Genomic DNA, 25,508 nt, shown 5'->3' on the forward strand with positions numbered 1-25,508 from the left:
GGGGTGCGTCCCTTGTTCCGCTCCGCTGCTGCGCAATTTGCCAAGGGCTCGGCGGGCAGACAGGGAGACGGTCGCCGCTCTGGCGAAATCCAGCGCATCTCCCGGCAGAGAGAGGGTCCACCTGCGTGGCTCCCGCTTCCCTCCGCTCCCTGGGTGGGGAGGGAAGATAAAAACTAAATAAGAAAAATAAGGACAGCTCGAAGCTGCTTGTCCCCCGCCGCGCCTTTATTCTTCGTGGTGTCCTTTGATTTTAGTTTTTTCTTTCCTATTTCACAATCGACGCGATTCCTCCTCGGGGATCTCCGCTCTTGCCTTACTCCGCCGCGACGACCCACGCAGGGAGTTTTTGCGCCTCATGGGGAATAAACTTGTCCCGCGCAAGGCCGCGGAGCCGCCCTCCACCCACGGCAACGGAGCGCGGCGGCGCCGGGGCGGTGTGGGCAGCGCGGACGCGCAGGGGCGAGCCCGTGGGTTCCAGCCTCCGCCGGGAGCCACGGGAGTGGCAGAAGAAGCGCCGTGGCCCGCTGAAGGGAAGGTTTTGCTCAGACGATACAGAGCGCAGTGCACGATCTGCCCCAGCGCGCCCACCCGCGCAGAAGACACGCGCAGCGGCCGCTCCGCGCCCCGCTCGGCAGCAGCGGCGGGAGCAGCATCCGCTCTCTCGGTGCGGGGGGAGCAGCGTGGGAAGGGGCACGGTGGGGATGGATGGTCCGGCAGCAGCCCTCTGGCTCTGCCTGGCACAGACACAAAATATTCCTGTGCGCTAGAATTGGGGGGGAGGGTTTTTTTTTTTTTTTTTTTTTTTCCAGCAGCTTATCGCTCTGGTAGATAAGTTTCCTAATGCCTTCCACTTTTTCCCATCTTGGTGTCCGGCCATAAGGACTAATTACGAATAATTTCCTTAATTACTGGTTGGCAAAGACATGGTTGCATCTATGAGTAAACACAGCCTTGGAGGTCTGTATAGCAACTAGTGCAAACGGTGGGACTGGAAAATGAAATCAGTGTTATAAGGGTTTGAAGAGAAATAGACTCTACATCTCCCCCAGTATCTTTTAAGGGCGATTCCCAAGACGCAGGATACTTGTGAACTAAAGTAATAGTTAGCTCTCCTATCGATCAGGCTGCTCCAAGTGAAATTGTGATCCACAACAGAAAATCAGAGTTAATAGTCAATAAAGAATGTCGCTTTCTGTAGCCACACATTATTGCACAGTGGCTTCAAGATTTCATAGGTGGGTAATTTGTCCTGCAAAGCTGCAAATGTACAAAATCAGAAGACTGACACTATATAAACATATTATCTGATAGGTAATATAAAGTTTTGTCTTATATCTTAAAGTTGGAATGCTGAAGGTACTTCAGCTGCCTTTTTGAAGTTTAGAAAAGTTAAAGAAAGACGTCTGCATTTTTAAAAACTCCTGTCTGTGTTTGCTCAGCTGAAAAGAGAGGGGCTAACATACACAACATCATGGTCTAAAATGAGCTATGTCTTTCCAAGAGTATTTAGTGCAGGGAAAAAGCATCTCTTTAAGCAAACAAATTAAACAGGTGGCGTGCTATTCTTTACAAATAAAGGAGACAAATAAAATCAGATTGGTGAGAAGGTCGTTTGTCACAGAAAATATTTTGGGAAATTATCACCATGTGTACTTGAGAAGGGAACAGCTGTTAAACACATTTCTTTATACTTATTTCTGTTCCTAAGTTAAATAAAAAATAAACAAATGGTGATTAATTACTTCCAGAGGTTAAAAAAAAAAAAAAAGCAGATGTGTCGATTACAGATAAATTGATTTATCTGTCTAATTAAGTCTAATGTTTGGATAAGGAGCAACAAAACGCACCCTGAGTGCCACCAAGACTTTCTGTTACACTTCGTTGCTTGATACTAAGTCTGTTCACATGGTTAATAATAATAATGAGGAATAAACACCATGCAAATGTGGTCTACGGAAAGGTCACCGGCTCTCGCAAAAGTACTGAAGACGGAAAATCATTTATGGAAATGACGTAGTTGCGAGACTTCATTGCCTACTGCTGGGGTGCTCATTAGTAGGAAACCTGTGTCCTTAAGCGGGTGGTGTTAGTAATGACTGCGTTACCGCACACGTCAGCTTAAAAAATAAACCGGAGACCAGGGGAATTGGCAACAATTATCCAAATGAATAATGTGCCTTCGCTTTCTGGTGGGTGTTCTTTAATCTCAGACTTTGATTCACCCGGAAATACGCCCGGAACGTGGCGAGGGAGCATCATTTTCCCCAAGACGGGGAAGGGTGAAGTTGCTCCTGGGAGTTTTTGGAGGGTGAGGCGTGCCGAGGGCGTGGATTTTCCCGGCTCGGTCTCGTCCCCGCGGGTGCGAGGCAACAGGTGACTCTGCTCCGGGCGCTGCCGGGGACCCCACGCAGGACCCCGGGCTGGAAGGGCACTGGGTGGCCGGTCCGGGATCGGACTCGCTGCCCCTCGACGGCTCATGCCCCGCTCTGTCCCGGCTGGCCAAGCCGCGGATGTTCTGCTGCGGCTTAAAACTGCACCACGTCCATTCAGAGGTGAGGTCTTCCCGTGCCTGGGTGCGGCGGCTTCCCCGGCGGTGCGGGAGGCCCCCGGGACAGCCCGCCGGGGCTGCGGATCACCCGGGCTGGAGCCGGACCGCCCCCGGCCGTCCCCCGCGCCCGTCGGCGGGGCGCTGGTCGCCCCATCTGCCTCTGGGGCATCTGCTTCTCCTGCCGCACGCCTGGCAAATTGTTCAAGGTGTTGAGGAGATATTCATAGGGTTACAGAAATTACGGCTTTTAATCCCATATTTGCACGACTCAGATCATTTGGTGGGAAGAGCAACACACAAACTCTCCCACAGATCGGAGTTGGACGTGCTGGGTTTTTAAAAGCCAGGAGTTTGAACGTGGAAAGGTTAGAGGGAGTGAATGGGATGTAGGCAACTGAAGTGCTCTCTCCAAAAGAGTACACTGAGTGAAGAATCTCCAACTCCACGTATAGCCTCTACTAAAATTAATTTGGATCCTTGAATGATTTATTTTTCAAATTAAAGTTAGGCTGTGCCATTACCTGATTTTAGCAAAAACCCTGTCAGAGAGACCATAGAAATGGAAAGTTCTCTTTTTTTTCTCCCTGAGCTTTGGCTCGGGGCTGCAGGGACTCACGTCATTCTAGCATCCCTTCTCAGGATTTTCGGTGGCGAGTTTAGTCTGTAAGACCTTCCTACAGAGTAAATTATTTCCGTAAGGCGAAGCCAGAAACGTCGAGGCACTTCAGACGCTCTAGAAAGAGGACTTCTCTTTTTTCTTCACCCAAGAGGACGACGCTGGCATTTGAACATATATTTGTAACAATTGTAATCGTGTAAACGGCACAGATTTGGCTAGTGGAGATTGGTGCATCACCATTACAATCGGGACGGTTGAATAAAAATTTTAAGAGATAAATAAACCGGAAAATGGCAAAACATGTCAGGTTGACTTGCAGGATGGGACCAGGAAATATTAGCTGGTAGGACTGAACCCTTTTCACCACGCGCATATGGTTACACCTCTGGTTTCCTGCGGAACCGTCAGCGCCTGTGCAGTGCCATTAAAAAAAAAAATATTTTTGGGACGTTCCAAAACTGAAAGCCGGAGCTTAATTTATTCTGGGGACTTGAAAGGACCGAGGTCTTCCTTTGTGTCTGATGCTCCGGGGGAGGGTGTGTGTTGGCTTGGCGCTGAACGCTACCCGCATCTACATATGTAAACCCAGCAGCGTTTCTCCCCCCGCCCCGCGCCGGTCGGATTGCAGCTCCCAACAAAGCTACCACACAATGCGAAATGCGCGGAGCCTGCGCGGCTGCGGCTGAAAGCCGGTATTTAGCTCTTGATGTGGAAGGACCAAATCTGCGCGGTGCCCAGCGGAGCCCGCAGCGCGCCCCGAGGCCGTCCCGTCCTCCTGCACCGTTATTGTCCCTGGCTGCTGTGGTTAGAGGGGTGGGGACAGGCAGCAGCCAGACGACTGTATCCCGGTTTGCAAGAAGGTGTAACGAGAGGCGCTGGCAGCAGCAAAGGCTGCAAATCGCTGTCGTGTGGTTGCTATTAGCAACAAATCAGCTGAACAGCCTGCAAACCCCGAGCACCTAGGGCGGAGGTGGCAGGGAGAGCGCCGGGGCTGGGAAGGCTGGGGTTGATGCGCGCTTTCCCGAGGGGACCTCCCGTGCCGCCCCGAGCTGCCTCCCTGCAGGACGGCCGAGGAGGGGCAGGGCAAGGAGAGATGCTGCCACCGCCGCGCACTGCGCTCCAGGAGAGGGGAAAGCCAACACTCTTAGAAGAGACAAAATGGCAGCTCATGGCTTGTAGGCATCCTTCCCAGCGCTGAGCCCCTGTCTCGCCTCCTCCGGTCCGCCCTGCTGCCAGCTCCTCCGTGCCCGGGGGCTCTCCCCGCCTGCCCGCAGCAAGTCCCAGCACGGGGAGCAGCAGCGCGTTCTCCCCCGAGGCTCTAGCCGCAGCCCTTCGCAGCCAGCCTACCCAACCTAGAAATCGAAATACCATCCCTTCGGAAGGCACACGTCCCGACCGGCCACATGGAAGCAGCCACCGGCCGGGCGGAGCTGCGGCTCCGCGCACCGCGCACCCGGCTGGGCTCGCGCGCTGCCGGTGTCGAGAACCTGCGGAGTGTATGCGCAGGCTCCGCAGCCCGCGCAGTGAGAGCTGCCTCGCAGGGGCATCACTCACTCAGCATTCCTGCACCTTGGCCATGCCTTCCTTTCAGCACCCTGTTAGCATAGCCTTTTGGGTGTCTTGATGTCAGTTGTTGGGGCTTTCTTATGGTTTTTATTTTGTTGTTTGTTTTGTTTGATAGTTTTGTCTCTCATTTCCTCCTCAAAGTTTTGGGATTGGAGGTTTTGGGTGTTCTTTGGTGGAGTGTGGGGATTTTGTTATTTTGTTTGGGCTTTTTTCTGATTTTTGTGTTTAAGTTTTGGGGGAATTTTTTTGGTTGGTTGGTTGGTTTTGGTTTGGTTTTTTTGGTTGTTTTTTTTTTTTTTTTTTGGAGGGCTCAGTCCACCTTGGAGGCCTCCATCGGCTGCACGATGTTGTCTCACAGATTAGAAAATGCAACTTAAGAAGGCAACTCTCGAGCATCTCCAGCACATGGAGAAGGAGGAGTAAGAAATGCCACCGCTGGCAGTAGTGCCTGAAATCTCTGCGCTCAGCGGAGGCCCCTGGATGCGAGGCGGCTCCTCCCGGCCTCGGCCTCCTCCACCGGGGATGCGGCGGCCGAGGCAGCGGGGATGCGGAACCGGCGGCGGGCGCTGAGGGGGAAGGGCTGCTGGCTGCCTCTGCTATTGGAAAGTGCCTCCCTGCCACTGCGGAGTTCTCACCCGGCCGCTCCTGGAAAATGTACCCCCTCCATACCTTTGAGAGCATCGGCGTTCGGAACGGGGAAGGCATCTGCCTGTCCCCGGCGATAGGAACATACAGCCCTTTGTCTCTCTAGCCGAGGTGCGATATTCAGCTGCGGGCCACGAAAATAGATCCGCCAAATGGCTACCGCGACCCCCTCCTATCCCTCGGGGAGGTGGGCTCGCCCCGAGGCCCCACCGTGCCCCGGGAAGGACTGGTGCCGGCCAGCCTCAGCGGGAGGCCGTGTGCTTGCGGCAGGGCGGACGGGGATACGGGACAGCGGCGCCCTGCAGCTGGAAAACCCGGAATGCTCCCGTCCCGCTGCGCACATTCCCAAATGTCCGGGCTGGCTGCAGCACCCTAAAGGCCAGGAGGCGGGAGGAGGCAGACTGGACGCAGGACGGTGCGGAGCCTGCGGCGGCACCGCTCACCTCAGCGGAGGGCGGCTGCCCGCCAGGCGTGCCCGCCGCACCCCGGCCGGACCCGGCACGGCCCGAGAGCTGCCAAAGGCGCGACGGGAGCACCGCCGGCGGAGGCCGCTGAGGCGGCGCTGGCGGGGCCCGGGCGCGGCGGGCGCGGCCGGCGGTGCCCCGCGGATCCTGCTCCGCGCAGCCCCGTTCGAATCTGGCGGCGCGGGGGAAGTTCCGCGGGCGCGAGAGGTGCGCAGGCGCAAGATGGCCTCTGCCGGGCGCGGGGGGCGCGGAGCGGGGCGGCCCGCCCGCGGAGGGGCAGCCCGCGGGGCCCGGCCGCGCCCGCGGCACCGGCGGCGCCCAGCGCCACGTTTCCCCGCCGGCCCGAGAAGCCGCGTTCCCGCCGGCGGAGGCGAAGCGGAGACAAACGCAGCAGAAGCGCAGCTCCCGGCTGGGCTCCCGGGGCGGGCAGCGGCCGCCCGCCCGGCGGCGGGGAGGCCCGCGGGCTCCTCACACCGCTGGGGCAGCGCCCGCCTCCGGCACCGCCACTCGCGGCCTTTCCGTGACTGCCGCGGTCTTGCCTGTCGCGGCCGCGGCTTCGCGTCAGTGAGCGGGGATGGAAATCCCTCTCCCTGCCCAACCCCGGCAGGAAAACCTCCTTTGCCGTGGGTGTTACGTGTCCTTCGTGCTCTACCCGTTACTGACATTGATTTTTTTTTTCCCCCTTTAACCCACATCATCACTGTTAAATAAATACAAATATCCCATCCCCAAAGACGGCGAGACTGAGAATTGCGTGGTCCACACCGGGCTTTACAAGTGTTTCTGTTCTCCTGGCGGGACTCCTCTGTTTGTCGCGGGAAAAGCGAGTGAAAGAGCTAGAGTTGGAAAAAATCCTCGCTGCCAGAATCCTTGCCATTCTCGAGTTAATAAAACACAAATCAAGCGTGGGTCGGAGCTCCCGGAACGGGGCAACGACATTGAGCTGCGGAAAGCGGAGATCCGCAGCCCTAGGGAGGTGAGGGTAAGTTCTTCTCCAGGCGTCCTCCGGGTAAGAGACGGGCACAAAAGATGAAAAATAAACTGTTTATAGTAAAATAAAGGAAATCCGTTTCAAGTACCCAGAGTAGGAGCAAGAACGTTAAAAATTAACAGCGGAAACAGGAAACACTTATCTGAGTAAACATTGTCTCAGAATTTCACCGTTTTAAAATCGGGAGGGCGCGAGGTGCTCGGCGGAGCCGCCGCAACCCTCCTCCCGCTGCGGTGCCTGCGGCGGGGGCCGCCGCCGACCGCCCGCTCCAGGGCCAGAAATCGGAGCCCGGCACGACGAGACAACCCGATCCTCGTCAGCCAGTTTGGTGGCAAAGATCGGAACTGCAGGAGTTCCTGCGTGGTGAGAGATGAACAGTCCAAAAGTGATGTTTGGAAGTCAGGAGCAGTCTGCCGCCGGGGCTGAAGAACCGGCGGTTCGGGACCACGGCGAAGAAAAAAGAGGCGCAGGGTTGGATGAGGCGGAAGGAAGGAGAGTCCGCCCCGGTACCGGCCATGGGAAGACTTGCTTTGGGCGCTCTTTGAAAATCCCCATCGACTCCTGGGGCAGCGGTGCGGCGGCGGAGGAGACGGCGGTGGCCCGGCGGCCGCGGTCAGAGGACCAAAGGCACCGCCAGGTCGGGAAGGGCGGCCGCCGCTGCCGCTGCCTCCGCCGTCGGGTTTCTGTGCCCCCCATCGTTCAAAAATGGGGGAGCGTCGTTTTCTCACGGCGTTTCCTGGAGCTCCCCCGGTGCTGCCCGGGTCACCGGCGCCGCGTCGGTGCCGCCCGCCGCTTCCCTCTCCTGCCCACGGGACGCTGCCGGTGTCGGAAATCTGTCGGCGGTACCCGCCCGCCAGCGTCGGTTCTCTAGAAGTCATGGGCGCAGGTTGTTGAGAGAAATGGTCAGTGCTGGGGTACAACCATCTCGGCTTAGCAAGCTCGTCATGCTCCTCTTTTTCTCCCGGCACATTTCTGCATTCCGTCTCCCTGTTTCTGTCCGTCTACTCCAGAAGCGTGTGGAGCTTTTCATGCTTCCTCTCTGTTGCTTTCCCCGGGGCTGGATCCCCATTCGTGCCGGACACAAAAGCGCTGCTTGGAGCTGCAGGCAGCTGAACCAGGGCGGAAAATTCGGTCGGACGAAGACAGAAAAACATCCTTTTCCAGCCGGCACAGACCACTCCTGCCTCTATCCTTGCCCAGATTGCTTGTTGAACAAGCTCAGGAAAAGGCTGTAGACTTCGCCTTTATCCCTCCATCTATATAAACGCAACGCTGGATAATTAAAATATTCCTCTTACATGTACCGAGCGGAGATTCCTTTCAGGGAGAATTTAGGTACATGTGAAAGGAAAACCTGTCACTATGTATATGCAAAGGAAAATATTGTGAAACCGGGAAAGCTGACATAGCAGCTTCACAAGTAGAACACCAAGATGGCTATCTTTGATCGTCCTCCCAGTTGTGCTTAGCAGTATATAAGCATCGCAGGGCCAGCAGCAAAACAAAAGTTTCACATGGCAGCACAAACATCCTCGGCGGCTTTTGCAGCTCGGCAACAGAGCTGCTAGAGCGTTTGTTCTTGTTCAGACAGGAGATGTCAAATTGGGAGAGGTCGAAAATACTTTAAGAGCTCAGTAAACCTGGAAGGGAAATATCCAACTCCTGTTTCACTGCCGAGTGCTTCACGGGCACTCCACAAAGACCGAGATTAGCTCCGTATTGATGCTAGAAGTAGTGATTAACTGCTATTTCGAGTAAAATTAAGCACATTTTGATCAGTGTGCTAACGTATAAGCCTCTGCTGCAGGTTCAGTACTGGTTTTTAGGCGAAATAATTCAACCAGTACAGTGGGATTCACTCGTGTAGCTGAGGGAATCATGCCAAGATAGACATTCGGTCGCATTGACAGATATATTTCTATTAAAACGTATTTAGTTCCACTAAGGCTTTAAAAGTAATCCAGGGTAGCACAGACAGAGCATTGCACACGCCATCACAAAAATCAAGTTCTTCCCTTCCCAGACAGTGAAGTTTAACAGGTACTAAGTTTGAACAGAGAGGAGATAAAACCTGTGGCTGACTGGGATGTGAGGATGAACCATTTGCTTATTTTCAAGAACAAATTAGGGTCAAATAAAGAACAGCAAATGTTTTCAAGACAGGCAACCAAAACAAATCACTACAGTTTCTAGGTGGTTTTTTCCCCCCATTTGTTATTTTAGTGTTCTATACTGTACTGTTCACTAAAATATTTGGTACACCCAGAAATACTTCCCATGAGAACAAGATGTTTGTCCTTTAACACCACATTATCAACAGAGATAATTTGCTACTTTTCAATGAATTATCCCTTTTATTTATTCCTTTGATCAGCTATAAATGAAAGTTATTCGTGTATATAAAACTGAAGTTTTTACTGTTGATATTGAACTGTACATGTTTACTACAGGAAAAAATATCAACTCTTGTTTAACAAGACATATACATCAATAAGCAATAACCTTGTGGAGGATTTGCAATCACCTGGTCTATAAAAACAAGCAGGACAAGTAACAGCAATTTATATGCAAAAGTAATGATTTAATGACTATAAGCAAGACAAAGCAATAAGAATTGTGCTTCTTTTGCAGACTGGAGACAATGAAATGTTTAACTACAATTTTTCCGTACAAACATGAAACAATATCCATATAGAATAAACACCCTCACAAATGTATAACTGATGGGTGATGAACACACACAAAGTTCGACCAAAGCAAAGCACAAACTGAAAAGTGTCCTGGGCTGTTCATATTTTATGGTGGAAAAGTTCCTCCTACTGAAAAAACCTCACCCATAGAAGCCTCTAATAAAATGCACCTACTTGCACGCCATTAAAGAGAAGGCATTCTCCACAATTTATTGGAAATATTAAAGTACCAGTTAAATTTTAATGAAGTTAGTACTGTACCATATACATATATATTAAAACAAATTTAGACAAAATGCCTTCATCCAGCCACTTGCTGGTTCCTTAAAATTTATATCAAATAGTTTATGGCTTCTATAATGATTCCATGTGCTTTTAGAAACACAGTCCCACCACACCAAATAATAAAAAGGTAATCAAACAGGTCTAAAACTTCCATGTCCCTTGATTTATTTTTTTCACTGTATCACTTCAACATTCGGTAAAGTAAAAATATTCCACTTGGAAGAAAAAAAAAAAAAAAGACAAAGCAAGTAAAATCCTTTTAAGATTGCCAATTGCCTCCAGGTTATCGGAGACTTGAATGTGCTTCCCCAATACTGTAGCTCTCACACACAACGTGTTTCTTGCAGTATGAGCAAAGCTCAAACAGGCGGCATCTGCAAGGGTCGAACCTGTTTAGAAATTTAACAACCATATCATGAGTGCATGAAACACAATATTTTCTTTATAGTATTTATAAATATATCATACAATACTGTTTCCTGTTATGTCATATACCAATATGGCATTGTACAATAAGCATAATGCCATCTGATTCTTACAAAAGCGAATCATTTAAACAACTCAGTAAATAAAACGGTAATACCCGCTTTTAGGCATACAGATTGTAAAACTGAAGTTTTCTTTTGATCGGTTCTGCGCAGCAACAGAGAAGTAAAAGATGCAACATAAGAATCAAAATGGCTAATACGCAAAAATTGTTATTCACAGTGACATGGCTACATATATGCATTTTTCTATGCATATTCTTTCAATTTTGTTGGATTTCAAGATGAAAAAGCACTTGCTTTCTACAGGTTCACAAAACAGTATAAGAACAATAACAATCGAAGAGAACGCAATGGAGGAGTTAGTCTGGATTAACAAACTACTTCCCAGGATTTGTATTGACTTCTGGAGACTCCTGGCTCCAGATGATGAGGACAGAAACAACTCCACATCATTCAGAACAGGTGAAGGTGTAACTTTCGTTTGTTTCCCAGTCCTCTGAAAAATTTACATTTCAATCTTGCGTTTCCAATAACGTCCATCCTGAATGTCACCTAGTCCGCCTTTTATAGCCAAGTTCAGTGTTACTACAAAAGAAAGCAATTTGGATGATAGTCACATGGATTAGCATCTATAAAGCTGTAATGGCATGGAGAGATCTATATAAAGGAGGGGCAAGGGTGGTAGCCTGGTTGGCATATCAACCAGATGAAGTGGCTGAGGAGCCATTTATTGATGTTTTCCGAGCTCTGTTGGTAAAGGAGGACTGGTGGTTACTGCTGGGGCTGCTGCTGGTGCCATTCATGGTGCTGGAGATGTGGGGGAACTGGGGGTGAGGAGACTGGACTGGTGTGCTGGGGCTGGGCAAACAGGAGGAGGTGGAGGGGATGCCTCCTGCTGGGCTGCTTGCCTTGTCGCTCCCAGAGTCACTTTCCAGCTCCCCACTATTATTCAAGCCTTCCCTCTGGTGACTGATCTTCATCCTCTTGCAAGTAGGTCGGACTCGGTATTTCAAGGGCAGAGGCCCATTCTGCAAAGCAAAAAGGAGACCCTGGTAAATGCCCTGCCCGGGCCATGACCGGCACCCTCCCGGGAGACACACTGGAAATACTCACCCGCCTCCAGGTATAGATGTAGGCAATATCCATTAGGGTGTAGTAGTCCTTCAGAGGCTCCTCTTCATACATCACATCGATCTGTTCAAGATATGAACCCTTGTATTAAGGAGCATCCAGGCACTTGCCCCTAGCACTTGACTGCTCTGAGGTAAAAGTAGCCCCACTGTCACACATATCACAAACACATCAAGGAGCAAATTCTTAGTACTTTGGTATTTACAGCACAAAAAAAAATACATCACCAAACTCTACAGACAGATATTTTAAAAATAAACCAAATAATGTATGTCACACACCAGAAATACTTGACTGTTTCCACTTTCTGGGACTGGCTATAATGAGAAAATGAGTCCTACCAAAAACAACCCCCAAAAACCCCAAACAAACAAATAAATCACTCTTTCCCCATAGGTACCTGGAAAGTGTTAGGTATATCCATCTTACTCCGCAGGAACTTTCTTAGATGCATCACTGTCATTGCTGCTGGGCAGCGCAAGTATCTTTTGTCATTCACCTAGTGGCATAGCAAAGAAAATCAGTCTACTGAGAACCAGCAATTACTCCCACCAACATTATATTCTAGCATTTCATGTTGAAAAAAAGTGCACCTTAGTAAATTATGAACTGTAATACAACAATGTCTGCGGTCTTAGAGGGCACATCAGAAATAAGCGGCAAATTACAGTTCTAGAGAAAGTAACTTAAAATTGTACCTAAATTAGTATATAAATATTTGTATTACATTCAATACCTTTTTAGGGTACATATGCAATACATGTTACTTTTTAATAAATTACTAAATATTTTTCCCAAACTTTGACAAAAAATCAGATTCTGCTTTTAAAATAATACTGTGGGTATTTTTAATTTTAAAAAGTTGCCTGCATATACAGCTGTATGGCAATGTTTTGCCTCTTCTGTACCTAGTGCCATGATAGGAGGTGTGCTTCCTTTACTCTAGACACACATACCTACATAGTTTTCTCGGCTACAGACCCACCCCAAAGTTGTGTGTGTATGATATGTTTTCCCTGGAGTAAAAGAAAGTTCTCTACCTCTTCCTTTGATTTTTCTTTCTCCTTATTTCCTTTACGCTCCAGTCTGTGAGAAGAAATTACACAATTACAACAAATAATAAATACAGGAGCTATCAAATAGGTAAATATAAAATTTTGCCATTCTGGAACTTGCCTATTCTGGTCAAAGAATTCAATGGATAAGCTTATTATCTCATCGTCTGTTATAATTCTTTTGTCTTCATCAGCCACTTCTCCCCTGTCTTCATTAGAGCCATTGGCAGCTGCACAGAAATTTCCACAATAATTTACATTTTGAAATTCAAATCAGGAAGAACTGCAATTCTCAGAAACAAGAAAAAAAAAATCTTCACAGTAAGATGATGAATGAAAGCTACCTGACTGTTAAAACAGTAAACTTTTATTATGCTGACTTTACTTCTTAAAATTCTGTGACGGTAATACATCACTTGTAAGTCAAAAAGGAAACAGTAAAACATCTAGCTCAATACCACACATATTAAAGTTGCTAACGAGAAGCTTTTACCATCAGCCGACGGATGAGCAGCATAAAAATCCCTTCTTCTTTTCATTTCATCTAGATGGAAAAGCATATATTTTTCTTTTAGTAGTTACTCTGTAACTCACGGTATTGATATAGGATAGTGGCTCTGGTTTTGTTTTTCTGCTCTTAATAAAATACCTGATTTAACTACTTACTTTTGAAAAGGCCTGGTACTAGCTTGTACACAATATCCTGGAGAGTTTTATCTGACCTGAAAAAAGAACAACCCCACAACATAAAATTAAGCAGATGAAGCAATATTTTAATCCAAATGGCAGCTCCTCACTTACAAACTTTCACAACAACGAGGCATCTTCTACAAAGTGGGAGGCCAGTCATAAAAAGTTAACTTACAGGACCTTGTAATCAGACTAACCCTGCTCTAAATACCACTCTGAACCAAAACTCATCCATATTACTACAACTGAAAAAGAAGTCTCTCAGACTGAAGGAAGGTCTTAAAAACTCCATGTCCTTCCTAGAAAGTACAGAGAGCAAAATGCAGTGCTGACAACAAAATGTTTCTGAAAGGCAAATGATACCTTAAAGGCTTTTGCCTCTTAAGTTTGGAAAGTTGCAGCAGGAGTTTTCATGACTAGGAGCTGTGGTTGGAGCGAGGCATGTCTTGGAGATACAGAAAGCAGAGGCAAGAACTATCTACTATCGGGTGGTACAGGAGAATGAGGGAGAGGGAAGAGGCATCAATGACTGGTCTCTGCTAAAATAGGCCAACAAAAACATCTTAGAGGCACCTTCAGTTTCAATCAGTGAAGAAACTCCAAAGAGAGCACATACACACGAGGTAGCTTGTAAATTGACAAGCCCTTTCAGATTTAAATTGCAGACGAAGAGATTACATTGACACCGACTACTGCTGGTCTCCCCATATAAAGCAAAAACGAGAGATGCAGTGTGCACTTCGCAACTTTCTCCTACCTTATATTCAAAAGCGGTCGAGTTTTGTGAACTTGGACATCACAGATAGGACAATACTTGCTGGTCTCCAAGTAACGCACGATACAGGTCTTACAAACTGTAAGTCAAACACCACAGGCTTTTAGTGATGCTCCTAGGTGCCGCTCAGATATGCATAGATAAAGGTGTGAATTTCTAAACTATGCAAGCTAGAGCAAATCGTCCATTGTCAGCAACATGCTGCTTAAGCTAAACAACTACCCAAATAAGCTGCAATTACCATGAAAAGGAGACGCTTATAGCACATATATTATTACTTTAACAAAGACCGTAGGGCCGTCCTCAGAAAATCTGCACCGCGGCTGGAACACCTACTTCCCCTCCTGTCGCGGAGGAGGAGGGTATCGGTCCCGAGCCCCTTGGGGGGTTTGGATTTGGGAGGAATTTTTTTTTTTTCGTGTGTGTTCCCGGGATGCCGGGAAAGGAGGGAAACGGCGGGGGAAAAACGCGGAGCGCCCGGTCGTACTTACAGGAGTGGAGGCACTCTATGATGGTTGTTGCATCAATGAAGTACCCGCCGCAGAGCACGCACATGAGATGGGGGTTTAGCTCGGTTATTTTGATTCTGGTTGTTCGGTGCATTTTGGCGTGGTGAGGAGCGGCTCTGAAAGACACACACACACACAGAGGACCGGTCAGCGGGGACAAGCGCGGCGGCGTCCCAGGTGCCGCGGTCCGGCGCATCCCCTTCCCCCGTGCATCGCATCGCATCCCCCGGCGCAGAGGAAGACCAAGCGCGGAAGACGAAGGCGGCGGCGGCGCGGGGCCGGGTGGCGGGCGAGGGCCGGTCCTGAGGCCGGCGGGGCGTCCCCGCACCGCACCGCCCCGGGCCGGCCTGGGCGCAGCCCCGCGGAGGGGCGGTCGTTCCGCGGCACCCACCGCGCCGTTCCCCGGCGGGCACGGGCGATTCCCGCGGCGCGGCGGCACCGGCCGGCTCGGGCTGCGCGGGCGGCTCGGCGGCGATGCGGCGGGGAGCTCCGGGGGCGACACGGCGGGCACCGGGCTGCCGGCGAGCAGCACAAAGGGGAACCAGCGCCTCCCGGTGCGGCTGCCCTGGCATTTCCGGAGCGCGGGGAGGGGCGGCGGGGGGAGGGACGGAGGGGGGGGGGGACACACACGCACCTCGGAGCGGGGCCGGGCACCGGGGCGGCGGGGCCGGCCCGCCGGGGGGGTCCGGGCGGCTGCCGCTGCGGCTCGGTGCCGATCCGGATCTGCTCCGCTCTCCGAGGGGGTTGCTATAGCAACTTACACTTACACTTGGCATCCTGCCACCGCTGGGAACACACGAGAGCCGGGCGGGGGGCGGCCGGGGGGGCGGGCCGGGCCGGGCCGGGCCGGGCCAGGGGGTGGGACGCGAGGCCCGGGGGCTGGCGGAGGGGGTGGAGGAGCCAAGGAGCCCGCGGGGGTCTGGGAGCCCGGCCGCGAAGGGAGGGCAGGGGGGGCCGGAGCGGCCCGGGCGGGGCCGGGTGGCACAGCCGGGACGGTGCCCGGGCGCGGTGCGGGGCAGCCCGGCCGGCGGGGGCGGCCCCGGGCTTTGGGGTCTCAGCCTGGCGGAGGCGAGTGCCAGAGGCTCCTCCCGAGCCTCGGCCATTTCGGATCCTCTCAGGGGCCTCTCTCCACGTCGACTCGGTGCGAGGAGCTGGTCTGAGATAGCTCCTCTCCCCCTCCGCTCCCTCCCTGCGGCGAGCAGAACCGCGCCGCGCTCCCGGGGACCGAGCCCCCTGCACCGCCAGGGAGGTGCCGAGCCCCAGCTCCCGCTCCACGGCGCCGGCATCCCCGATCCCTCCTGCTCTGCTGTCCTCACTTTTCTCCTTCCTTCCTTTCTCTCACTCCCAACTATTTTTCTCTCTTTCTTTCCTTCTCCCACCTTTTGACGCTTGTTTGAAAATCATCCCGCGGACGAGGCAAGCGCGGTGCAAAGTTTTGCAAAAGGTGTAAAGAGATTTGCATCACCAGAGTAATGTGCTTGAACGGGAGAAAATAAGTCTCTGGATACATAAGTAACCCCCATTTTCAGCAATAAAGCACACCGAGAAGCGGGGAAAAGCCCAAGCCGACTTTAAACGGTACATTAGTGACCACATGCGAAGGACCATGTGACCAGATCATTCCTAAAGCTAAATCAACACCTTGTCAACACAATGCAGAGACAAGAGTGAAAAACAAATGTCATTTTCATAGTCTGAAACCCATAAAACCTCATCGGATGCACTGGCACCAACGCGCGGTGCACACACACTGTTTAAAATGAGAGGGAATAACAGATAAAGGGAAAAGCACTCACAGGGAAAAATCCCTGTCAGACACGTCAATTGTAGAGTAAATTATTTTCTATCAGCCAGATCCTGAAAAATGTAATGTAACAACGTTGCTCCACTCTAAGCTATTAATTTCCCCAGGTCAGTGCTCCCAACACACCAGTTCCTGTCCTTGGTCCCCTCTCCTCCCGAGGCAGAGCTTGAGAGACACCTCTCACCGCAGCTCAAGATGCGAGCAGCCACTCGCAAACTTCAATGTTAGGCAGCGGGGGGGAAAAAAAAAAAAGTAAAAAAAAAAAAAAAAACCCACAAAGTGGCAACACAGTAAGGTTTCTAAAAGCTTTGAACGTCAGCCAAACTGACCAGGACAGGGGTACAATATTCGTCAAAAGTGTGCACAGCGCCAACGAGCGACCCTGACCAGGAAACTTCTCTTGTTGCTGCAGGAGAACCCTTGAGTGAACAGCAGATAAAACTCCCCAACATCAAACCATAGCCGGCCAGCACAAAGAAAAGCAAAGTTCCAGAAGTACCAAGCCAGACCAGGTCCCCAAAGCTGTTCCCAGCACCGTGTGGGAAAGCAAGACCCCCGCTGCATTGTACTGCCGTTTAAATGTCGCTTCCAGGGTCCCTGACCCTCCGCTTCTTCCTTTTAAACTGATACCGAGGTTTTGCTTTTCCCAGAAAAGGCAGAGACGGAGTTTCTGCACGCCTCTCTGAAGAACCCAGCACCCTGAAGCCGGCGGCTCTAGAGTCCCTTTAGGTACTTACACATGGACAGCTTTCACGGTTCTGTGTTTTATTTGTTCAAGTCACTACCTTATAATTCATAAATATCTAAACCAAAAAAAAACCCAAAAAAAAAAAAAACAACAACCAGCAGTGACCGAGGTCACACAAGTCGGCTGACCGAGAATTCCTTCCCAGCTCTGACAGACTGGGACAAACCTTTCAAGACACTAACGCGTTTATTTCACACAGGCGAAGCCCCTTCCTAAATGGAGGGGGATTAAATTCAACCGTGAAACCTGTTTTGTCGAAGCAACCCCTAAATGCGGATTATTTATTGCTCAAAGTTAGCACATTTTCAACGTGCTATGAGCTATCTTGAAAATCAGTGATTTTCCCCAGCGAGCTGAACTAGGCACTTAATTTCTCCCCAAAAGCCACCCGCACAGGCACACGCGTGACTGTGCCTGCGGGGATGTAACATGAACGCAGCACATTTTACTACATCAGCCTGAGTTTAATATCTTGGTACGAGGGAAACCCTTTCAGATGTTTTTTCTGCTCCTGCTGATCGCACGGTGAATGCCAACACTTCACAGAAATACAAACAGCCTCTTAGCCAGGACAATATGTATTTACACATTGACACATGGAACAACTAAAAGTAAAATATATGTGGATAATACCTGCTACAAGTAAACACTGCCAGCCAACCGATTATACAGAGGCCTTAAACAAGTTATGTCAAAATGAAGAAAAACAGAAGTGCGTTCTCCTGCTAAGAATCAGCTACATTATTAAAAATCTATAAAGGCAATAAGCTATCAAACCTTGCTTGACAGGTCTCTAACAGAAAATACATACATAAAAAAATAGAAGCATCGCTCGGGTAGGTTTGTGTACTTTGTACCCATCCCCTCTCAGAAAACTCTCATCAGGAATAAAGTAGCCTTCGTTCTACGTCTTCACCCATTATCAGCCAGACCCACTTGTACTGTCGAGCCTGTTATTACTCTTTCGCTTAAGAATGGCCACATATGTTTTAAAGGAGAGGACAGTAGTTCTTTCAGAGGAGGCACACAAACCTCAAGTATCTCTGCACAACTCGCTATAGCGAGAAAAGACCTGAAAACTGGCAACAGAGTGCAAAAGGACCCCAGTCTCTTAAATTGCCTCCCTGGGACTAGGCGTAAGACACAATATATCTAATTTTAAAAATACAGTAAAATGCTAATTTTGTAGTATCTAAGCGATCAGCTAGGTCAAGACTTCGTGTCTCTGGCAGAGTGCAACACAAGTCTCAGTTTCCAGGACGGGCTGCACAGAATCACTCAAAGTAGTTTTACTGGACTGTACTGAACGTCCCTGGTCCTAGGGATAGTCCCATAACAGAAGCTGCTCTCACCACTACAGACTACGCAAAAAAATTCTTTTAGCGACAAGCTTGCAAATGGGCACACATGCCCAGGTTTTCTTCGACTGTCCTGGAGAGTGAAGGAGTGAAGCAAAAGTTTTTAGAGGCTAAAAAGTTACTGCCTCACTTTTATGGAAATGCGATTATTTCCTGCTTATTTTCACCTGATTATTTGCAAATGTTTAGAGCAGACACACAGAAACATCCCTCTTTATATATTACCAAGGCCATTCAATTATAAAAGCATAACACCAGCAACTTCGAAGTGCTGCCCATAAGCAGCACGAGGAGCCCACTCGTGACATCTTTAAGATCTGACAAAGGATTTCATGTAAATTTACCCTTCCCGGGCTCAGGGTAAAAAAATTACCAACCAGAGAAAAGAAATTCACACACACCACCCCCCCTCCGCGTCCGGCAGAAACATCACCTTTGCTCCAAAGGCTCAGCAAACCGCCCGCCCCAGCTCCCCAAGATCGCATTAAAAGTGCTATCCTTACCCCCCAAAAAAGTTATTTCTCGGCATTGACCACCCCTTGCCTCTCCCAGTAGGCACAAACACCTAAAGTTCAGCATTTAGAGCAGAAATGTAAGAGGAGACATTGGAAACAACTGGGAACCGCCATCTTACAACCCATCCAATTTCACAGAAGTACTTGTCCAACTTAAGTTAATAACATTTTCTGCTGGGTGCCCCGGCGCCTAACAACCCCCCCAGGAGGATCGCTACCCCCTACTGGCTCCGTCTCTATAAAATGGGCGCGTTATCTGACATTTTAACCCCCCCCAGACACATTTCTTTCGGGGAGGACTGAAATCACTTGACCCAGGCAGCTCCAGATTTCACGAACGTCCCTGTTTAATCAAAATCTGCCTTTAAACAAAGGGCGCTCGGGCCGGGCTGGCAGCAGGGTCGGGAAATATAAATATTCTCCTCGGGGGCCATGTGCACAGAAAGGTTTTAGGGGGCATCTGGAGAAAGAAAGGAACTAAAATTTGCAAATGTGGGTGCGTAACGCGAGCGAGTGCACAGGCTGCTGCTGCTGCGTGTCTGTATGTGTGTGTGGCTAGAGCAGCCTGTCAGCGCTTTTCCCATACGGAGAGCTCGGGGGACACCTAGGCGCCCCTTTGCAGCCCCCAAACCGGCCGAAAACCGCCGCCGAGCCCCCTTCGCCCCCCGCCCCTGGTAAGGCGACACCTCGCTTCATACGTACCCGGAAAACGGAGCCGGTTGGTGATGATCGGAGCGGCCAAAAAAGACAATGAAAGTTAAAAGTCGTTCAGCAGAAAATGAATGTGAGCCAAGCGGCCATCTTGAAATGAACTGCAGACGCTGTCAATTGCAATAAGCTTATTGCCGCCGCCGCCGCTGCGCTCCGCTCATTTTAGTTACAGAACGCCCGGGTCTCCTCCGCTCCTCGCGGGCCCTTCTCGCTCGCTCCCTCGCTCTCTCGCTCCCTCCGAGTTGGCCGCCCGGGCGGCTTAGGCGCTGGGAGCGCACAGTCTCCCCGGTCCGGATGGGTCCTCTCTCCACCAGCCCATTGTCTCTCCCTCTGCCCCCCGCTCCGCCTCGCGGCCTCTCTCGCGTTCCTTCTTTTATTATTATTGTTATTATTACGAGTATTATTGTTGTTGTTATTTCATAGTTGGTGGCGGGGACCCGGGGAGGGAAGGAGGGCGGGCGGGCGGGCGGGCGGGAGGAGGGCGGAGGAGGGAAGAATGCAACGCTGAAGGCACACAGTGGAAACTGACACCGTCCCCAAAATGGCTCGGAGTTCGCCCGCCCCGCCAGCGTCACGTGGGGCGCCTCATTCCTTAAGGGCGGCCTGGGAATTAGCGGCGCTGCCGCCGGGGCCCGGCAGCCTCCCCGTGACCCAATCCCGCAACCCGGCCGCCTCCTCCCCCTCCGCCTCCCCCCTCGCTCCCTCCCCTCCCCCGCCCGCCACCCCCTCCCTTCCCTCCCTCCTCCTTTCCTCCCTCCCTCCCTCCCCTCCCCCCGGCCCTGCACGCGCTCGCCCGCGCGCTGCCGATGCCTCCTTTTCCTCCTTTTCCTCACCGCCCGCCCCGACCCCCGGCCCCGCTCCGCGGCCCCCGCCCGCCGCAGCCCCAGCGCCTCCCGCCCTCCTTCTCCGCGCTGCCTCCGCCCGCGCCGCGGCTCCCCTTCGGCCACCGCGCTCCCCGCTCTCGCCCCGCGCCCTCCGCCCTGCCCGGCGCTGCCCTCTCCATCCTCCCCGCGCCGCAGCCCCACAGCCCACACGCCCTCCGGCCCCACACGACGCCCGTCACCCTGCCCGCGCAGCCCGCGCTTCCCTCCGCGCACTTGTTGCGCGCTGCCACCCCCGGCCGCCCCGCACGCCCCGTCCCGCCGCGGAGGGACCCCCGCGGGGATCCGCGCCGCGGAGGGACCCCCGCGGGGATCCGCGCCGCGGAGGGACCCCCGCGGGGATCCGCGCCGCGGCCTCGCGCCTCCGCCACCGCGTGCGCGCTGCCGCGCGCCGCTTGCCCCGCCGCGCCCGCCCGGGGCCGCGCGGAACCGCCGGCGTCGAGGCGACGCGTCCCCTCGAGGGCCGCGCGGCGCTTTTCCGCCCCGAGCGGCGGCGGCAGCGGCTGTCGCGGGGAGCCGCGGTGTCTCCGCATCCCGCGGGCGGGACGGGCAGCCCCGGAGCGGGAGGGAGAGAACCGGGGAAACCCTGGCGGCGCTCACCTCCGGCGAGGATAAGACGCCGCCCGCCGCTGAGGCGCGGAGAGAAAGAAGCCCTGCTCCGCTGTGAGGGACCGGCCGCCGCCGCGCATCCTCCGCGGGGCCGCTCTCCCTCGCTGGCAGGTGCGGCCGGACCGCGCCTCGGAACCCCTCCGCACCTGCGGGCGGGACCGAGCGGCCCCGCGGAGACCGGCGGCGCCGGGCGCGGCCCAAGGCCGGCGGGAGATGCTGGCAGCAGCCGCGCCGTCGAGCCGGAGCCGCCGCCCGGCTCCGCTCCATTCCGCGGACTCTGCCGGCTTTCCGTGAGGCGCCCCGGCTCCACAAGGTTAACCCGAGCCCTTTCTCGCCCCCCGCGCCGGGGTCCGATTTTTCCGCGCAGCAGAGATGTAAGATCGGCTGGAAATGACAAAGCGCGGCGGGCGATTTAGCAAACGCGCCGTAGCCGCGGCACGGGAAGAAGGCGCTTTTGCCTCACTGAGCTGATCTAACGTTTAGCATCTTACTTTTAGGTACAGCTAATTCATCCATAAAAACTGCACAACAGGCGCGAATAAACCTTTATTAGATCACAGAGAAAAATAAGCAGTGACAGTTGTAAAAATATACAAAATAAGATAGAAGGAATACTTTGACACGACAGCTCAGCAAATATTTAACAGGAGTTAATAAAAAAAAAAAAATTACACGAGCAGGGAATACCCAGTGCAGAAGTAAAAAATTCACTTAATTCATATCCAAGGACTTAAAAAAACCCCAGTTTGCATCAAGAGATGAAAGACATTTGTCATTTAGGAGACACTTAGGAAGGAGAGTGCTTCAGCAGGCTGACACCTTCCTTCAATCACATCTGAGTCGCTCGTTCTAGACTTTTTGCAGCATCTTTTAGCTTTCCCACTAAGTCCTAAGAGATGAAATAGAGTCTTAGAATAAGCATATTTTCTAAAGGTCAGCTAGAAGAACAGAATATTTTTTTTTAACAGAGACTCAAGCAAAACCAGCACCTTGTAGTACAAAGAAGTGTTGCAACTGATGAACAATGCAAGCAAATAATTAAATAGCTCTGTATTTTACAATGTAGTCAGAAAAGAACGAAAACACTTTTTAAAATGTATTTTCTCCTAAAATAGATCATTATTATTTACACGTAGATTTTATTGGTATTGCCACAATGGCTAATGCTGACATTTGCTTCAGGCTTTGAAGTACTACATGGATTTCTAAAACACTGAAAATATTTTGAGTGCAATTTTGTACTAGGACCATTCTCCCGCCAAAGCACATCAGATTTCACTGTGCCAGCAAACCGACTAGAAACACTCATTACTGACAAAAGTCAGAGACATTTAAAAAGAGGAGGTGTAAACCTTACGTTTTAATATCTTGCTTTTCCTCTCCCACCAAGCCCTCTTCCCAATCCTCCACAGTTTGGTCACTTACAAGCATTACAATACCTCTATTGTTCAGTTACACATTTAAATCGCTAAACAAAGATCAACGTTTGTTTCAGGACATTTCTTACATGTCATTAACACCACTGAAGAGCCTTCAGTTCCTTCTCTATTTTTAATCATGATACATTTAAATCACTGAACCAGCTTCTTTAATCATTTCTCTAAAGCACGGGAAATCAGAGTTTCAGAAAATGATGAGTTTCCTCCCACATGTACATATGGATTACAGTTATGAAAACAGACAAAATATTTATGCACATATGTAAAACACTCCCCACGCAACTAAATTCAGTTACTTTCCAACTTTATTTGAAAATACAGTAAAAATACACTTAGATAACTTTTATGGAAAATTCTCTTACCCTCCCAGTATTGGATTTTTTTTTTCCAAGTAATAGTGTATATGAGTTAATTTTGATTGGCAATTTGTTAAAAACGTGTACATCCACAACTGGGGCTAAGCACAGAAAGATGAAGGAAACAAGTACCTGTAATTGCTCCATTGTACAACTAAAACTAACATCTGGGTGTGATCCTGAATCACTGTTCTGAAGGGAAAAAAAAGCAAAGAAACAGCAATGTATATTTTATTTTAAAAATATCTTGAAATTGCATTTTTTCCTTTGAGGGTGCTGGGAATACAGTACCTCTACGTTTAAGGTCACCAAATAGGAAGGCTGGTAAGTTTTATGAAGTTGATTGTTCTAAATTAAAAACAAAGAACATATTAAAAAGCCAGGTCTCAGTATTAAAAGACTAAAGAAACACCTTGATCTCTTAAAATTACCTTGATCTGATATTCCAAGCGCCAAGACACATCAGTTATATGCAGAGGAGATCTGCCTATGCTGAAAGACACAACAGTTACAAGTCTCCTATGCCAAAAGAAAAGGTCATTTTCTCAAGCTGTCCATCAGTAAAGAACTTTTCACGATCTCGGTAATGCTTCTTGGGAAGTTCTAAAAGGTTATTTTAGAGTAGAACTCCAGATGAAGAAAAGTTTCAATAGCCATTTTCTAGAGTTAAAAATGCCCTTTATTTTTTAATGGAACAGTATTACTTACTGTAATCACCTAAAGTATGCAGAAGTGTTTTCCAGGACAATTTCAAACTAACTGTAAATGAAACCATGTCTCTGCTGAGTGATTGACCTACCTTCCCAATAGGATTTCCAATGCATCCTTGTTTTTCTGAAGCAAGAGAAAAAAAAAAATATTTACTAGGTTCAATAAATTCCTATGAAAGAAGAAAAACTGATATGTTAAAGTTGGTTTAAAAACCTGATATTCGGTGCAAAATTGTTCTATTCTCTCTTTATCCAGTTTGCAGTCTTCTAGGCACGTGCTACAGGGAAAAAGAATTTATTAGTTTTCTGTTAACTCAGCAGTACATTTCTAAGTAACAACTGCTAGAAAAATGGTGTAACTTCCAAGTATGAGTACCTTATGGCAGTTATGTCAGCTTTCTGCTTCCCTGCCTCCAGAATACACGTTGCAGCTGCAGCATGGCAATGTTTTAATACTGTAGGGTCAATATCTTTCAAGTCTGGATCGTCTAAAATAAATGAATTACTCATGATGACACACTTATTTGCCAAACCCCAGTACACGGTACCAAAAGCTGCTGCTCGCCTTTTGAACGCTATCTGTCCCACAAAAACGTCAAAATGAAACACATTTGGTGTTTCAGAGCGAAAGGACAGGGCAAGTAGGCAAGGTGTGAGGAGGCGGAGGAGAAGCTGAGGGGCTGAAGCACTGGCTGGGGCAAGCCGTACCAGGCGGGGCTGTGCGGCGCTGGGCGCCCCGCCGCCTCTACATCTCCTACCCATTAAAAAAAAAAAAAAAAAAAAGAAAGAAAAAAAGAAAGAAAAAGAAAGAAGGAAAACCTCAATTTCCCCTGCGAGCCCCGTCCGCGATCCTCAGCGGCCTCTCAATGGCGAAGAGCGGGACCGGCGCCACCGGCCGGGAGGGGCACCGGGGCCGCCCGCCGCCCCAGCCCGGCACCGGCGGCTCCCTCGGCCCGCGGAGGCGGCGGCGGACTCATTAACACCGCAAAACTAATGGCACGGCCCCGCACCCTCGTGCCGGGGTTGCCGCAGGACGCGTCCACGCGCGAAAACCCCCGCGGGTTCGCAACGAGGGAACAGCGCCTCCTCAGCCCAGCCCAGCCCGCGGACACGAACGCGCGGGGGTCCCCTCCCGACCCGCCCCCCTTATTTCGGGCAGGTCGGAGTTTCAATGAAGCGGGCGAGCATTAGCGCTGACACCCCGCGCAGCGGCACCCCGGAGCCGCCGGCGGGCAGGAGCCGCCCCGCGGGTGCGCGTGGGCAGCGCGGACACGCGCGTACACGCGCGGGGGCGGACGGAGCCCCGCGCCCGCTCCGCGGAGCGGCGCGGCCCGCACCCCCGCCCCCACCGCGCCGCGCCTTACCCAGCCCGGCCTGCGGGTGATCCAGGAGGCTGCGGAAGGCGGCGCGGAGCAGGGCGGCGAACGGGCGGCGGGGGAAGCGGCGGGGGTCGCCCAGCAGCCGCCACCCGCCCTGCGCGTACGGCGACAGCTCCATTGTGGGCGCCGTGACCTTCGACACGCGCCCACGTGACGCGCGCGCAGCTGATCGCGGGCGCGAGGCGGGGCCGCCGCCGCGGGGCGGGCGGGGCGGGGCGGAGGCGCCGGTGCCGGTGCGCGGCCGCGGAGCCCCGCGCGGGCCGCCCCGCCCCGCCCCGCCCCGCCCCGGCGCTGGCCTCTCCACGCGTGTCCGCAGTGTCGCCCCTTGGGGCTCGGAGTGGGAGGTGATGCTGTGTTCGTGGGAGATGCGCCGCAAGGGCGTGTTTCGGGGTGGAATGAGCTCTTAACGAATGTTAAAAGTGCTCGTATGTCATGAAATCCCTGAAGCGCTTGTATCTCAATAGATGTCCAACGTGCACGTGTTGGCATGAAGCTTTACAGCCCAAAAATGTGTTGCTGGCTATCTCAAATGCTCAGGAACA

At 51.4% G+C, this 25,508-nt stretch overlaps 2 protein-coding genes across 5 annotated transcripts; both read right to left on the reverse strand.

The window, feature by feature from the left end:
* Window positions 1-9,393: 9,393 nt before the first annotated feature.
* BMI1 (BMI1 proto-oncogene, polycomb ring finger) lies at window positions 9,394-20,140 on the reverse strand. Of its 3 annotated transcripts, none has more exons than XM_030264533.4 (10): window positions 19,584-20,140; window positions 14,439-14,572; window positions 13,930-14,026; window positions 13,149-13,204; window positions 12,976-13,026; window positions 12,604-12,712; window positions 12,468-12,513; window positions 11,828-11,926; window positions 11,410-11,490; window positions 9,394-11,324 (listed from the first exon to the last, which is right to left on the reverse strand). In XM_030264533.4, exons 2-10 carry the CDS (start codon window positions 14,548-14,550, stop codon window positions 10,995-10,997), a joined length of 981 nt encoding a protein of 326 aa, XP_030120393.1. In that variant the 5' UTR covers window positions 14,551-14,572; window positions 19,584-20,140; the 3' UTR covers window positions 9,394-10,994. The 3 variants fall into 3 exon arrangements, with proteins under 3 accessions (XP_030120393.1, XP_072781561.1, XP_072781562.1); XM_072925460.1 differs by lacking the exon at window positions 19,584-20,140 and adding an exon at window positions 15,091-15,216; XM_072925461.1 differs by lacking the exon at window positions 19,584-20,140 and adding an exon at window positions 14,848-14,982.
* A 1,464-nt stretch (window positions 20,141-21,604) lies between these two features.
* On the reverse strand, window positions 21,605-25,146 carry COMMD3 (COMM domain containing 3). 2 transcript variants are annotated; one of them, NM_001245173.1, is given in 9 exon segments: window positions 21,614-21,971; window positions 23,010-23,069; window positions 23,169-23,225; window positions 23,309-23,349; window positions 23,352-23,369; window positions 23,677-23,711; window positions 23,802-23,865; window positions 23,964-24,075; window positions 24,952-25,101. In NM_001245173.1, coding segments are annotated over 6 exon segments (372 nt in total). In that variant the 5' UTR covers window positions 25,085-25,101; the 3' UTR covers window positions 21,614-21,971; window positions 23,010-23,069; window positions 23,169-23,225; window positions 23,309-23,339.
* Between the last annotated feature and the right edge of the window lie 362 nt (window positions 25,147-25,508).

Source organism: Taeniopygia guttata, chromosome 2 (assembly GCF_048771995.1).
Source record: "Taeniopygia guttata chromosome 2, bTaeGut7.mat, whole genome shotgun sequence".
Lineage (NCBI taxonomy): Eukaryota > Metazoa > Chordata > Aves > Passeriformes > Estrildidae > Taeniopygia > Taeniopygia guttata.